The 12,161-nt window shown below is 37.9% G+C and overlaps 1 protein-coding gene across 1 annotated transcript; it reads right to left on the bottom strand.

The window, feature by feature from the left end:
• Positions 1 to 4,483: 4,483 nt before the first annotated feature.
• On the bottom strand, positions 4,484 to 11,654 carry LOC146132046 (kelch-like protein 23). Its single transcript, XM_083397315.1, has 9 exons — positions 11,308 to 11,654; positions 10,643 to 10,829; positions 9,548 to 9,754; positions 8,592 to 9,167; positions 7,899 to 8,035; positions 6,427 to 6,579; positions 5,722 to 5,842; positions 5,087 to 5,178; positions 4,484 to 4,714 (listed from the first exon to the last, which is right to left on the bottom strand). Exons 1-9 carry the CDS (start codon positions 11,447 to 11,449, stop codon positions 4,539 to 4,541), a joined length of 1,791 nt encoding a protein of 596 aa, XP_083253441.1. The 5' UTR covers positions 11,450 to 11,654; the 3' UTR covers positions 4,484 to 4,538.
• Positions 11,655 to 12,161: the final 507 nt, after the last annotated feature.

Below are 12,161 nucleotides of genomic sequence, written 5' to 3'. Positions count from 1 at the left end.
AGCTGCGCCAGGACGCTATCATGCTAAATACGACCACATCACAAAGGACACAGCCCGCTGAACAGAAGGCCACCCGGATAACGTTCTTTCTAACCTCAGCCTTCAGGCTGGCGTGCGTAATGCGACAGAATTGGGCCAGCAGCGGCAGCAAAACAAGCGCAATCAGCACCAGCTGACACAGTAGGAACAGCCCCACAGTCGCTCTTATGTAACGCTCCGTGGTAAGTTCCACGAACTGGCAGCCACGCTCAGTCGACGCGACCCTAGCGAAGAAATAATTAGCCTGATTGGCGAACGGCAGCAGAATGAATCCGCCCAGCACCGCGTAGCTCACGCCGGCCGCTTTCTGCACGACGGCTGCCGAAAGAATCTGCTGCTGTGTGTAGAGATGCCGCTGTCTCAGCCACAACACCGTATAGCGGAAGGCTCGACTTGCGAAGGTAAGCACGCCGAGAACTGTAAGGTAGATGTAGCACTGCTGGGCGGTGTTGTGGCCGCGCGGAGTTATCTCGGCAAAGTACCAGCAGTTGTTCTGCAGGTGAACGCCGGCCGCCAGCACCACAAACCAATTAGAGAAGGCCAGAGACTTTTCATTTCCATACTTTAGCTTGTACAGGACAGCAACAAGGAGCAAATAAACACCGGAAACAACCAGAAAGCAGCAAATAGCGATTTCGTAGTTTCTTGACTCAGGAGAGGTCTCCCTGTCTGTGTCCGATTTCGTGGAGTTTCCCAATGGAGATGCAGACGTAAATGCAACGAGAATTGCGTGCTTTGTCGTCATCCCAGCGATAAATCTAACCACAATACATGCAAAGTATGGCCAGCGGTAGGACTGACTTGGCAGGAGCACATTCAGAAGGGAGATTGAGGCTTTGACTCCTCTTCAAAAAACACTACCTACATCCAAAATCAAAAAATCGGTTTACTTTCGAATTATACTTTCCTTTTTGGTTTGTTTGAGTTCGTTAGGGGTGATTGTTTAGCACCACCCATTTTTTGTTCGCGCTTTGCGCCAATTTTAAATGTTTTACTTGAATATTCCACGCCATTAAAAGTTAAAATTTTTGCTAACTTAAACTAGATAAACGATAAAATTAACGCGATTGCTGAACGTATTATTGTGCATTGGTTGTCAAATTAATCTAGTCAAAGCGACTTTCTCACCCTTCGCGTCTTTCAATATGTTTCGTAACCAACACATCTCCAACTTGTTTAACGGGTTAAACTCATTGTCCAAAAGCTATAGGCTACGTTAAAGCCACGTTTAACGTCACTTGATGACACAAAGTCTGAAATTATTTGCCTCCGTATACTTAACATCGAAATTCGCTGCTAATAGAAGTGTTATTCATTTATTTATGGCGTCGCACTATAAGACCTTGTCATGGCCACTAACGCTTGTACAATGTGATAAAAACCATAACAAATATTAAAGCCCATACAGAACTGTGGTATTTTGGACACTTCGAATTGTACCTCCTCCCCATATGTTAAAAATGAACAAAGAGATATTCGAAACGTTCGCCTTGATGAAAAACAATTTAAACAAACCTATTAATGTATGCTCTCAGTTAACATCAAACTCTTCTGACTCAGCGACAAATCATTGTTGAATAAAGAAGAATAGAACAATGCGTCTACTCTAGATTCTTTTTACTTTAATATGGTTTAAATAACTCCGCTTGTATATTCACATGTCCTTATTAAATTTACCTAAAAATAATCACGAAAAAGTACTTCGTGCTCTTTTATGAACAACAATATTTTTTTTCGGTGTTGTAGGCCTATTACAGGTAATCGATTCCTGTCAAAAAGCTATTACTAGGAGCCGACGTTGGTACAAAGCACCAAACATTTAGATAAATATTCATAACGTTTAAGCTATAGTTGTTTTTAACAGCAGAAACCCTATAGGTTCGACCAGCACAATTTACTTAAATATTCACAACGGATCAATAGCGTAAAGCGGAGGAGGACAATACTAAGGTTACAGCCAGTAATCAGATTCAGTGAGATTCAGTATGTTCTAACCGGTTGCAAAACCGTTAATATGTTGTTAATACAAATTAAAATCACCTATGGGTGAACATCAGATTCCAGCTTTCCATGATATGAATTAGCTATCAAAGGGGTCTTAAAATTTTTGGTAAAAATAATCGGATACTTCAAAACAGCAAATTTAAAAACGTTTATAAACAGTAACTAACCCTTTGGGCTGTTCCTACTGTGCCAGCTTGCGCTGATTGTGCTTGTTTTGCTGCCCATACTGATCCATACCTGTCGCACTACGCACGCGCGCCTGAAGGCTAAGGTTAGGAAGAACGTTATCCGCGTGGCCGTCTGCTCCGTGGGCTGTGTCCTTTGCGACGTGGTCGTATTTAGCATGATAGCGTCCTGGCGCAGCTACCAGCAGAGCTCTTTGACCTTCACCTTTTTCCAGATTCTCTTCTCGTGCGACGCATTCGTCAACCTTGTCCTGCTACAGCTCACATACGCCAATTTCGCCCAGCGCCTTTATCCGTTCCGGGCCCGGAGCAATCAAGTTCAACCTGGCGAACAGCGGCGGCGGGCCGCAGGGTCCAACAATTAGGGAGGTGCGGTCAACAGGATCGAAGAAGATACCCGATGCCAAGTGTTTGTAATGGCACTTGTCATATACCCGGGGCACATCTATTGGAAATGGCCAAACAAAATGTATTTTACTTTATTTCATCTCGTATAATGTCTGTTTTTTTGTTTTTTATTCAGATACCGATGCGTCTCGCGCTAAGTTTTCGTCTTCATTTCCTTGATAGGATACAAATTCGATTTTACTACAAAACAACTTTTTCATGTCTTGTTTTAACGCAATTTTTGTATGTCGCTTTATCGTACCTTTTTGATGTTGTGTTGTAACGCAGGTTTTTGATGTCACTTTTTACGCACTTTTTGATGTCGCTTCATACCATACCCATTTTGAAGTCGCATTTTAACGCAACTTTTGATGAGCAATTTTAACGTAACTTTTTGATGCCGCGTTAAAACTGAACTTTTTAATGTAGGCAAGTTTTTCGGGTTAAAATAGGCCACAGTGTTACAATCAGTCTTCAAATGTATTTAAACGCACAATTATATAGTAATTGAATGTCTTGTGAGTTTAGTTTTGTTTTTTTGCTACATATAATTGCACAAGGCAACTCATAATTTTTTTTCAGTTTTCTGGAAGGTGACACTAGCGACCTAATATATAAGCTGATAAACGCCCAGGATTAGCGCGAATTGCGAAAAATCGTGGTAGTGTTGTTCAAACACCGCGTGAGAGTTAGTACCAAAATCAGCCGAAAAGGATTAATTACAAGTAAGGCATTAGCCGGAAAAAAGCTATAGCTATAGACCGCGGTGAGAATCGAACGAACGACCCCTATCATTCGGGACGCGTTTCCGACGGGGCTACATAAGAATTGTGTGTATAGCAGCCAATATAATCGTTTTGGGGTGATTAAACCCACGTGGTGGTAATTTGTCGAGGAATACCTCTTTTCTAAACGCTTTTAAAGGGTATATTCCAGGGTTTCTGAAACTTTTTTTACCGCGGACTTCTAAATTCTCTTTTTGACTCGCGCGGACCACGGTAGGCTGATTTTAGTCAAAAATCTGTGATTTTAGTCAAAAAATGTGAACGTGAAATGTATACATTGAGTATACATTGAGTGCAAAATTTTATTTTTGTTCGAAATTTTATTTTTTCTTCGAAGTTATATTTTTATTTACTTATTTTTTCTCTAAAAATTTGATAACCTATTAAATACACACTAATATTTTAGTTAGGCCTTCATGGACCCCCCAAAACTAGTTCACAGATCCCCAAGGAGTCCATGACCCCAGTTTAAGAGCCCCTAGTGTATTTTTTAAATCAAATTAATCGCCTAATAGCCTAATTGTAACAAGAAAAAACGACAGATTACACATAACCAGTGTTGGTATCTACTGATTCAGTCAGCAATTATTAATGTTTGTACAATATTCTACAAAAGTGTGGCAGTCTGGTTTTATATTTAACTTGCTTAGATGTTCTATTAAGATATTTTTGGACTATATATAATCACTTTTTTTCAAAGTGTACGTTAATGGCAAACAAATACGCTATCTTTTTCTTAATCTGTATTTAAATAAATAAATCAATATTATGTTCACAATTACGTTGTATCCTTATTACATCATAACAATTTCAACCAATTAACCTATTGTTGGGAACTGGAGCCCTCCATATAACGAAGGTTATTTCAGAATTGATCTCGATAGTCGTTTTTACATCCAAGCCTAATGCTATTCATCTTCAGAGTATGAACATTGCATCTATCTTGCATTAATATGAGATAAAATACCTTTCTTAATCATAAAGTTTCTCTATCTTTGTCCTCTGTTTGTATTGAAACCAATCATACAGTATGGAAATATATGTATTTGTCATATGTATTAGCAGTTAATGAAATTTGCGGTTTTAAGTTAATGTGTGGACGCAACAAAGAGGCATTGTATCGTAATAGTAGGCTAAGTTAAGTGTATCTTTCAAATTCTTGTCTACTGTGAATAACATGTTGCTTCAACGGCATTTCCACATCAAAAACATAACTAAGACTGGAGTTATAAACTGGCGCTGGTAACTTTGCTGCAAGAAAACACCAAGAGTCGGTTTCTTTGTCGTACGCCTCCACCGTGTTAAAAAGAGTTCCTGTAATAGACAAAAATAAGTTATTTTTCGGACCTCCAAGTCATTTGGTGAGTAATGCTCTACCTCCTGATTGAACAACGTTGTCGAGCTGGTATTCTATATTTTCGGATGTTTGAAACATGTTATCCTCGAATTGAAACAAATTAAAACTATAGGCATGTCTTTCAAGCTAGCATAATTCTGGTTTTCTAAATCAATAAATTAACGCAAAATGCTGCTTATTCTTATTTTAAGTTAATTTGCGAATAGCTCGACAGTGTGTCAACCATATTACCGAACAAAACCTTACCAAAGTCAATGTAACATTTATGCAAAACACTGATTTTCTAGCGACAGAGATGCCTGATATTTTTTACTTTTGCTACTATATACCTCTGTGATAATCCTGTCCACCGGCGACCAAAATGCGATTGCGGTAGTTAATAACTGAGGCTCCGACCCTTCTCTTTTCCATGTCCGGTAATCTAAATGCACAGCAGTTATAAGTGACGCATGTGTTTTGGTGAAAAAATACCAATGCTATTATGTTTATTTTTTATATTCGGATCGAAGCCTTTTCCAGCACTGCCAGTTGTTGATCTATTAATTATTATCCATGTCATTAGATCTAAAATAACCACATAGGTTAAAACAGATCCAAATCAACTTTAATAAAAGACACACTGCAGTTACGCTAAAAACATGATCACCAGTTCTGCTAAATCCTATTCAAATTGAATGATACATTTTAAGGTAGGCCTACACATGACCAGGGGCGGATCCAGGAATGTTGTTTGGGGGTAACATTTTTTCAGAGATAACGTCGCAAATTTGCGTCATAAAACATAAACATGGAAATTACAGTTGTCTATTTTTAGGCTGTTGACAAATCAAATGCAAAATGACCTACAGCCTACTTAGGAATTATTATTCTGGTTTGAAGCCTAGCGATTTTGGCGTACCTCTTAAGTTACGACGTACAACCATATGCAATAAAAGAGTTTAATTTGACCTCGTGCAAACAATACCTCCGCCACTTTCCCGTTGAGGTGTTATAGCTGTCGGCACGTACAGTCTGTCCGCCGACCACGAAAATCTCGTCGTCCAAAACTCCGCAGCTCAGGCCGTATTCCGAAAAAGGCCGAAAGACTAAATTGGTTTTCGAAATAAAGCGTCACTAGCGAGGTTGTGGAGTCCGTGTTTCCATGAATTTATAAAGCTTCAGTGGTATTTTTATTATTTATATTATTTTTATAAGCTGGGCAAGCATAGTAACCACTGTGCTATACGTATAAAACTGCCACATTAAATTCCTAAGGTGCACCTAATATTGTTCTATACTAGCGTCAATGAGATAACTACATCTGATAAACTTTTGCCACAAATTCGGCATTTCCAGTAGTTGCCACAAAATTTAAAATGGAAGCCCAGCAAAACAGAGTCCTGGTTCAAATGTGCTAAACAATTGACAAAACAAGCTTGGAATATTATTGCTTGCTGAGTTCGAAATATTGTTAGTCCGTACCGATGGTCGTGGCTTTGAAAATAAATCGTTGTCGAACTTTAACAGAAGTCTTTCATGAAAAGCTACAGTAAACTCAGTTACACCGTCTAACGGAAAATTAATATAAATTACCTTAAGCATAACGTGTTGTAAACAAGCATAAATTACAATCACGATTTTGTAATATAATGATGAAACTTAGTAATCGAGCAAAACTGGATCTTGTTACCTGGCGACTCGTATTTCGTCGGTACGCTCCACTGCTCAGCACTGACGTCATACTGCTGTACGTCATTGGTTGTGTAAATCGACTTGAATCCGAGTTGGCCGCAAACTACATATAGGGAATTCCCCAACGCCGCGCAGGCCGCATTTCCGACCCCTTAACCGAAAGTATACTGTACGTAATACTGCTTGCGAGCAAATGATAGTGTTGTAAACAAGTCATTTTGAAATAACTTAAGTCCAAGTCAAGTCTTTCGCAAAAATAACAAGTCAAGTCCAAGTACAAGTCATCGTTTGCCTAAGTCAAGTCCCAGTCAAGTCATTATGAGATCAAGTCAATTTTAAGCAATGTCACTAACATAAAAGTAAACTGTTAAACTATTAAAATTGGTAAACTTGTCCGATTATGAGCAACAGTTTAACTAAAAAATAACACAAACGCAATATACAGCAATAAAATTGTTAAATGTGCAAAACTTAAATACATTTTAATGAAAACCACTTGATTTAATACCAAGATATTTGACTAAATAACTTAAGTCCAAGTCAAGTCATTTGTCCAAAAGACTTGAGTTATAAGTCAAGTTATTTGGGTGAAAAGAATCATTAAAACACTGGCAAATGATGTGTCCACATAACTCTTGAAATTGATTATTGGATCAGAGGCGATAGCCGATACCAAGTATAATAGTATTGGTCCAATACTAGGGTGCTGTAGGTGCCCATCCTATACCAAATTAATATAGAATTTTCAACTATGATTTGCAAACCGATGCATCGTTTTCTACCTTAAAATGATAAATTTACCAAACGACCGTAGGTTAACATCTGAATGTAGCCAAATTTATTTACGCTAAAGCAACTTTTGGCGTTTTAACCATATAAAAATTGCCTTTGAACGTTCAATATCATTTATTTTACTAGTTTGAGCGTAGTAACAACGTAATTTGGAATCTTAGCGTATCGCGATAATTTTGGTTCCAATACCTGGTATCAGTATCGGAAAAAAATGTCTCGGTCACTCCTAGAACTAAACTTTTAATTATTAAAAATTATTTGTATATTTATTTGGTTCGAAAATATAGTCAAAGATAACTTTTTACATAGCTCGATTTTTTTATATGTTTGTTTGGTTGGTAATGGAAAAAAAGTTTATTTCAGATAATTTAAAAAAGACAAAAATCGTAGAAACTTTATTTTGAAAAGTAAGATAATGTACTCTTGGGTCGTTAATTATTATTTCAAAATTTTGCAGTATAACTTTCATATGTATTAACCTATGCAATATTACCATTGTACAATATTTTTATCACGGCAAAAACAATGTATTTCAAAACAACCATCTTTTTGGGTACACTATGCACAGATCTGTAATGTAGCTTGATAATAAATTGCAAGGCCCAAAACTCGACTTTTTTGGCCTTACAATTTATTATCAAACATATATTTTTAATAGTCATTATAACCCTCACTGACCTGTCGGCATGTTGGGCTGTGGTAGCCACACACGGGTCCTGGTATTGTAGCACTCCGTTGTTGAAAGAACGCGTAAGCCATCATATCCACCACACACCAATATACAATCGTTTATCGTCGCAGCACAGTGCATAAACCTGAAGACCAACAGCAGGTCGTCATTGCGGCGTTTTAAAAACCATTATTAGGCTGATTAATTTAATTTAAACAATATGCCATTTTAAAGCGTTTAGAAAAGAGGTATACCGCGGTTAATTACCCCCACCTGGTTAATCACCCCAAAAAGGTTTAATTTTGTACGGGGGTAATTTTGGTGATTTAAGATGCTTTCTTAGTTCACAGAAAAGAAAACACTAATATCCCGCCTTTTAAAGTGTTTAAATGTTATAGTTCACTCTAATTCAGATTTATGATCTTCCTGATGTCATTTTTCATAAAAGAATCGCAAGTCATACTTTTATTACTTTTAAACAGGAAGTCATGGAACATCTTTAAGGCCTTATTTAGCGACATATAATAGTAAAATAAAAGAGCCACTGGTTGGAAATGGGACTGACTTTACTTCTCTAAGACGGTTAGACATTTGAGGCACAACAAAACGAGAAAAATATTATGCTTAAAGAAAGATTGTACACAACTTTAACTAAACCAAATAAAAGCAATAACTCGGAAGACAAGCGATTATTGTATTACCTCTTTTGAATCATATCGTTCTCCCGTGACCATTTATCGCACCTGGTGTCGTACCGCCATGTGGCGCCATACGGTGTCATTGTGTCGCGTTTAAATCCACCAATCACGTACAGGTGCGTTCCCGCCACCACAGTCTTGTAATCCTGAACTGCAGGGTCCGGATAATCACTCAAACAGCAGAATTTAGCTGCTGACTTAATACTCGTCCAGTCGTTTGGGTCATTTCCTTGCTTCATTTCATCTTCTTGAAACATTTCGACCGGTATATCGTCTTTTGTTTGGTATTTGGATGAATCTGATGGTTGGAGACACAAAGTCATTTCATCCGCGTTGACTTTAAAGCACGATGTTACGGGTTTTCCGTTGTAGCCGCCGATAATGTAAAAGTTGTGCGAAAATGAGAAGTTGTTTAACGCCTTTTCTACAATGGGGTTTAACGGTTCTATCGCAGAGTGTTGTAGGTTATTATCCTTTGCTTCTTGAGATTGTTTCAAAGCGCCGTTCTCGTCAAGTTTGGGAAGTGATAGCTTGGGTTTTAGGCACCTCATGTTAACGTAGTCTTGGACGTTTTCCAGCCTGAAAAAGTATAAAGCGTCTGGTCGGCCTGCTAAAGTGTTTCTCAACCTTTTTTGCGGTGGACCAATTCCTAAGCATAAATAACAGCTAAAAGCTTCGGCGACCCAATTATCCTGGCTGAACTAGTTGTTATCAAACAAATCTTAAAACAAAGCAAAAATAAATTTATATTTAATTAATTCAACTATGTATCGGTATTACTTCCGCATTTATTTCTAACTTTGAAGGACTTATGCTCAGAACCAATCTCAATAAAACGGCACATGGGTTGAAAAACACTGACCTTTATAAGACAAGAAGGCATGTGCAAAATGTATAAAATCAACAATTGCATGAAACAATTTGTAGGTTAATTTGTTTCCTAAATTCGAAGTACTTGCCTGCAAATTACTAGTTGTCGGATCACCGTTTTCATTATCAAAACACGACAGAACATATTTGCCAGAAGGTACATTTCTTGCCGATTGCCAGGCGTGATACCGTTACATAAATGTCTGTCCAAGAACTTTGCAGACTTCTCCATCTGCAACATGTCGGCTATTTCCAGAAGTTTCCACGCTTCGGCCGTGCTTTCCACTGCAAGTTGTCTAAATTTCTTTATAATTATGTGTGCCGAATTTCCTTTGTTGTTTTACCAGTTAAAAAATGCTGTAATGCTAGTGTTGTGCTGCAATCACGCACCGGTTAAAAGTTCTGCTATTTATCCCTTTATTTGAACGAATAGGGATGTCCGATAAAATCGGCTAGGATCCAATACCGATGCCTATAGTGATAGTATCGGTACTCGGCCGATACTAGGGTTGTATCGATGCGGATCTGATACCAAATTAACTTGGTCATTTTAGCCATGATTTTGATCCAATGCAGCGATTTAAATTCAAAAGGTAAATTTCGAAAATGACAGTCGGTTAAACAACTGGAGATAACTATAAGCTTCTAAACCCCAAAGCAAATTTTGGCATAAAAAACGGAAAAAAAGGCCTTTAAATGCTCCAATTGCACCTATTTTGCCTGTTAGAGCATAGCAATGACGTCAGCTTAATGTAAAAAATATAAATCATACGTTTGTTTAAAAGTATAAAGTAAATAAGGGACTTGTTTGCGAGTAACTAAATGCAAGTTTTTCTCTCGCAAAATTGGCTGAAAAATACGATTGGTTACCAGCTAAATCGAAGAATATTTGAATCCATGTTTTGGCTTTAAACGTGATTTTGTTTTAGGTTTATGAATCCGGAGCCGATTTCTTACCGCGGAGAGATAAGCGCTACCAACCCGGATTATTTGCGGTGTTTCCAAGCTGACTTGATCTTGTCCAAAATATCGGGTATCGTTATCGGAATAAAATATCAAGTATCGGCCATACCTATGTGCCACTGTTTAGCAAACGTGTGGTGAAATTAAGCGGTGAAACGATTTACGACACAGAGTAAAATTTGCTGGATTATTAAAGAAAAACAACACAGAAAATACCTTACCCGTCAGAGCTTTCTGTACAGCTTGCAATACGCATCAAAGTAAGCAGTTGTGAGCGCTTAACGTGTTTCAGGTTGACGTGCATCTGATTCTTTTCGCGAAAGTCACCGTCCAGCAACGCTCTGACGTATTCGCTGGCTTTAATCAAGTGTGGCCTTTCACAGGTCAGCATGCCGTCCGAGCAGTGGACTAAAGTTAAAAGAGAAATGACAGAAAATACGCACAGTTTGACAAAAGCGTGAAAATAAGCCTCAATGAAGTCGGTTGACTCATGGTGTTTATGTTCAAGCTAGGTATGTCCCGCTACAAAATAACGTTGTTAACTATTGATAAAATGATATTCTGTTTTATCTGTCATTAAACATATTAGGAAGCTATACGGACGACAATAGGTGTAGATTGTAGAATGTCTACTTTTTCGACTATTTTGTAAATCCAAAGTTAAAGAAAGAAATTGCTTCTAAACTGTTTCCTCTCATACGTGAAAAAAGTGGAAAAATAACTTCTCTACATTGCGTTTGCAGTCTGATGTTTAAACAATAAAATTTGCAGCACTTCGCTTATCCAAAAACATTTTTTATACATTCTTTATACACAAAGCAAGTTAAGATATAATTGTATAACGCCGCACAATTCAAGGAAGTGGTAAATATACTAACTAAAATACCTGATATTTCATCTTCAATGTCCTTTTTGTCCACATAAAGCTGGTTTGGCACATTCAAGCGATTATTCTGTTCCATGGCGGATGTGGCTAACATGCAAATATACTCAAATTTTCGAATATATACTACGTACTCTGGCCTCATGTATGTATGTTAAAGTTTTCAAGGGCTGATTTAAACCCCGGCTTTTATGCGATTCCGCAGGTATTAAATGCGCGCTCCTTAACTGTTAAATTTGAACTGCCGTCAATATGGAATGAACTGCTCGCAATTACACCCTTAGTATATATAATAGTTAAAGCGTTACTGTAATTGATAATATCCCATAACCGACAACGAGGTTACCGTATACTCGCCAGGGCTAGAACCGTTTAATGCATACAGCAGCAGCCTTCTGAGTTAAGGGACAGCTGCAATGTCGCACGTCATATCATAAGCAGTGCATTGAACCAGAGAGATAATGCAGCGACAGTGTGCATCTTGGCTTGTTACTTTGAACGGGGGTCTGGCAAACTCTTGACGTCCGTTCCAGTTTGTCTGTTTAGCCTAGGAATTCTTGATTATGCATACCAGTGTGTATAGTAGATTATTAAGCCCTGTACCACACTTCATTATTATCCGACCCCGAGTGAACCATTTACATGATTAAAGTTTACTTATGTTATAACTACAGTTGTTGAAAGTTCGATAGTTTTGTCACGAAATACATTGGCGTAAAACAAAAAGTTTTTCCCGCCATTTATCAAACAATTAAAAGTCCTATAATATTGGTAAATTAACTTGTTACGCCTGGGAAGAGCGTGTTTGTGGTATCCTGATATAAATAAACAGACTCTAGGTTTAAGGTCGAAATTAG

This window comes from Ascidiella aspersa, chromosome 9, assembly GCF_963924565.1.
Source record: "Ascidiella aspersa chromosome 9, kaAscAspe10.2, whole genome shotgun sequence".
Taxonomy (NCBI): domain Eukaryota; kingdom Metazoa; phylum Chordata; class Ascidiacea; order Phlebobranchia; family Ascidiidae; genus Ascidiella; species Ascidiella aspersa.
This window is presented reverse-complemented; position numbering and strand designations above follow the sequence as displayed.

Excerpts from the sequence above, each read along its gene's own strand:
- LOC146132046 (XM_083397315.1), bottom strand. The coding sequence starts at position 11,449 with ATGAGGCCAGAGTACGTAGTATATATTCGAAAATTTGAGTATATTTGC. Across the intron at positions 6,580-7,898 it reads ACAGCCCAACATGCCGACAG|GGGTCGGAAATGCGGCCTGC; the intron begins GTCAGTGAGGGT and ends CTTTCGGTTAAG. Across the intron at positions 5,179-5,721 it reads TCAACGGGAAAGTGGCGGAG|ATTACCGGACATGGAAAAGA; the intron begins GTATTGTTTGCA and ends CTGTGCATTTAG.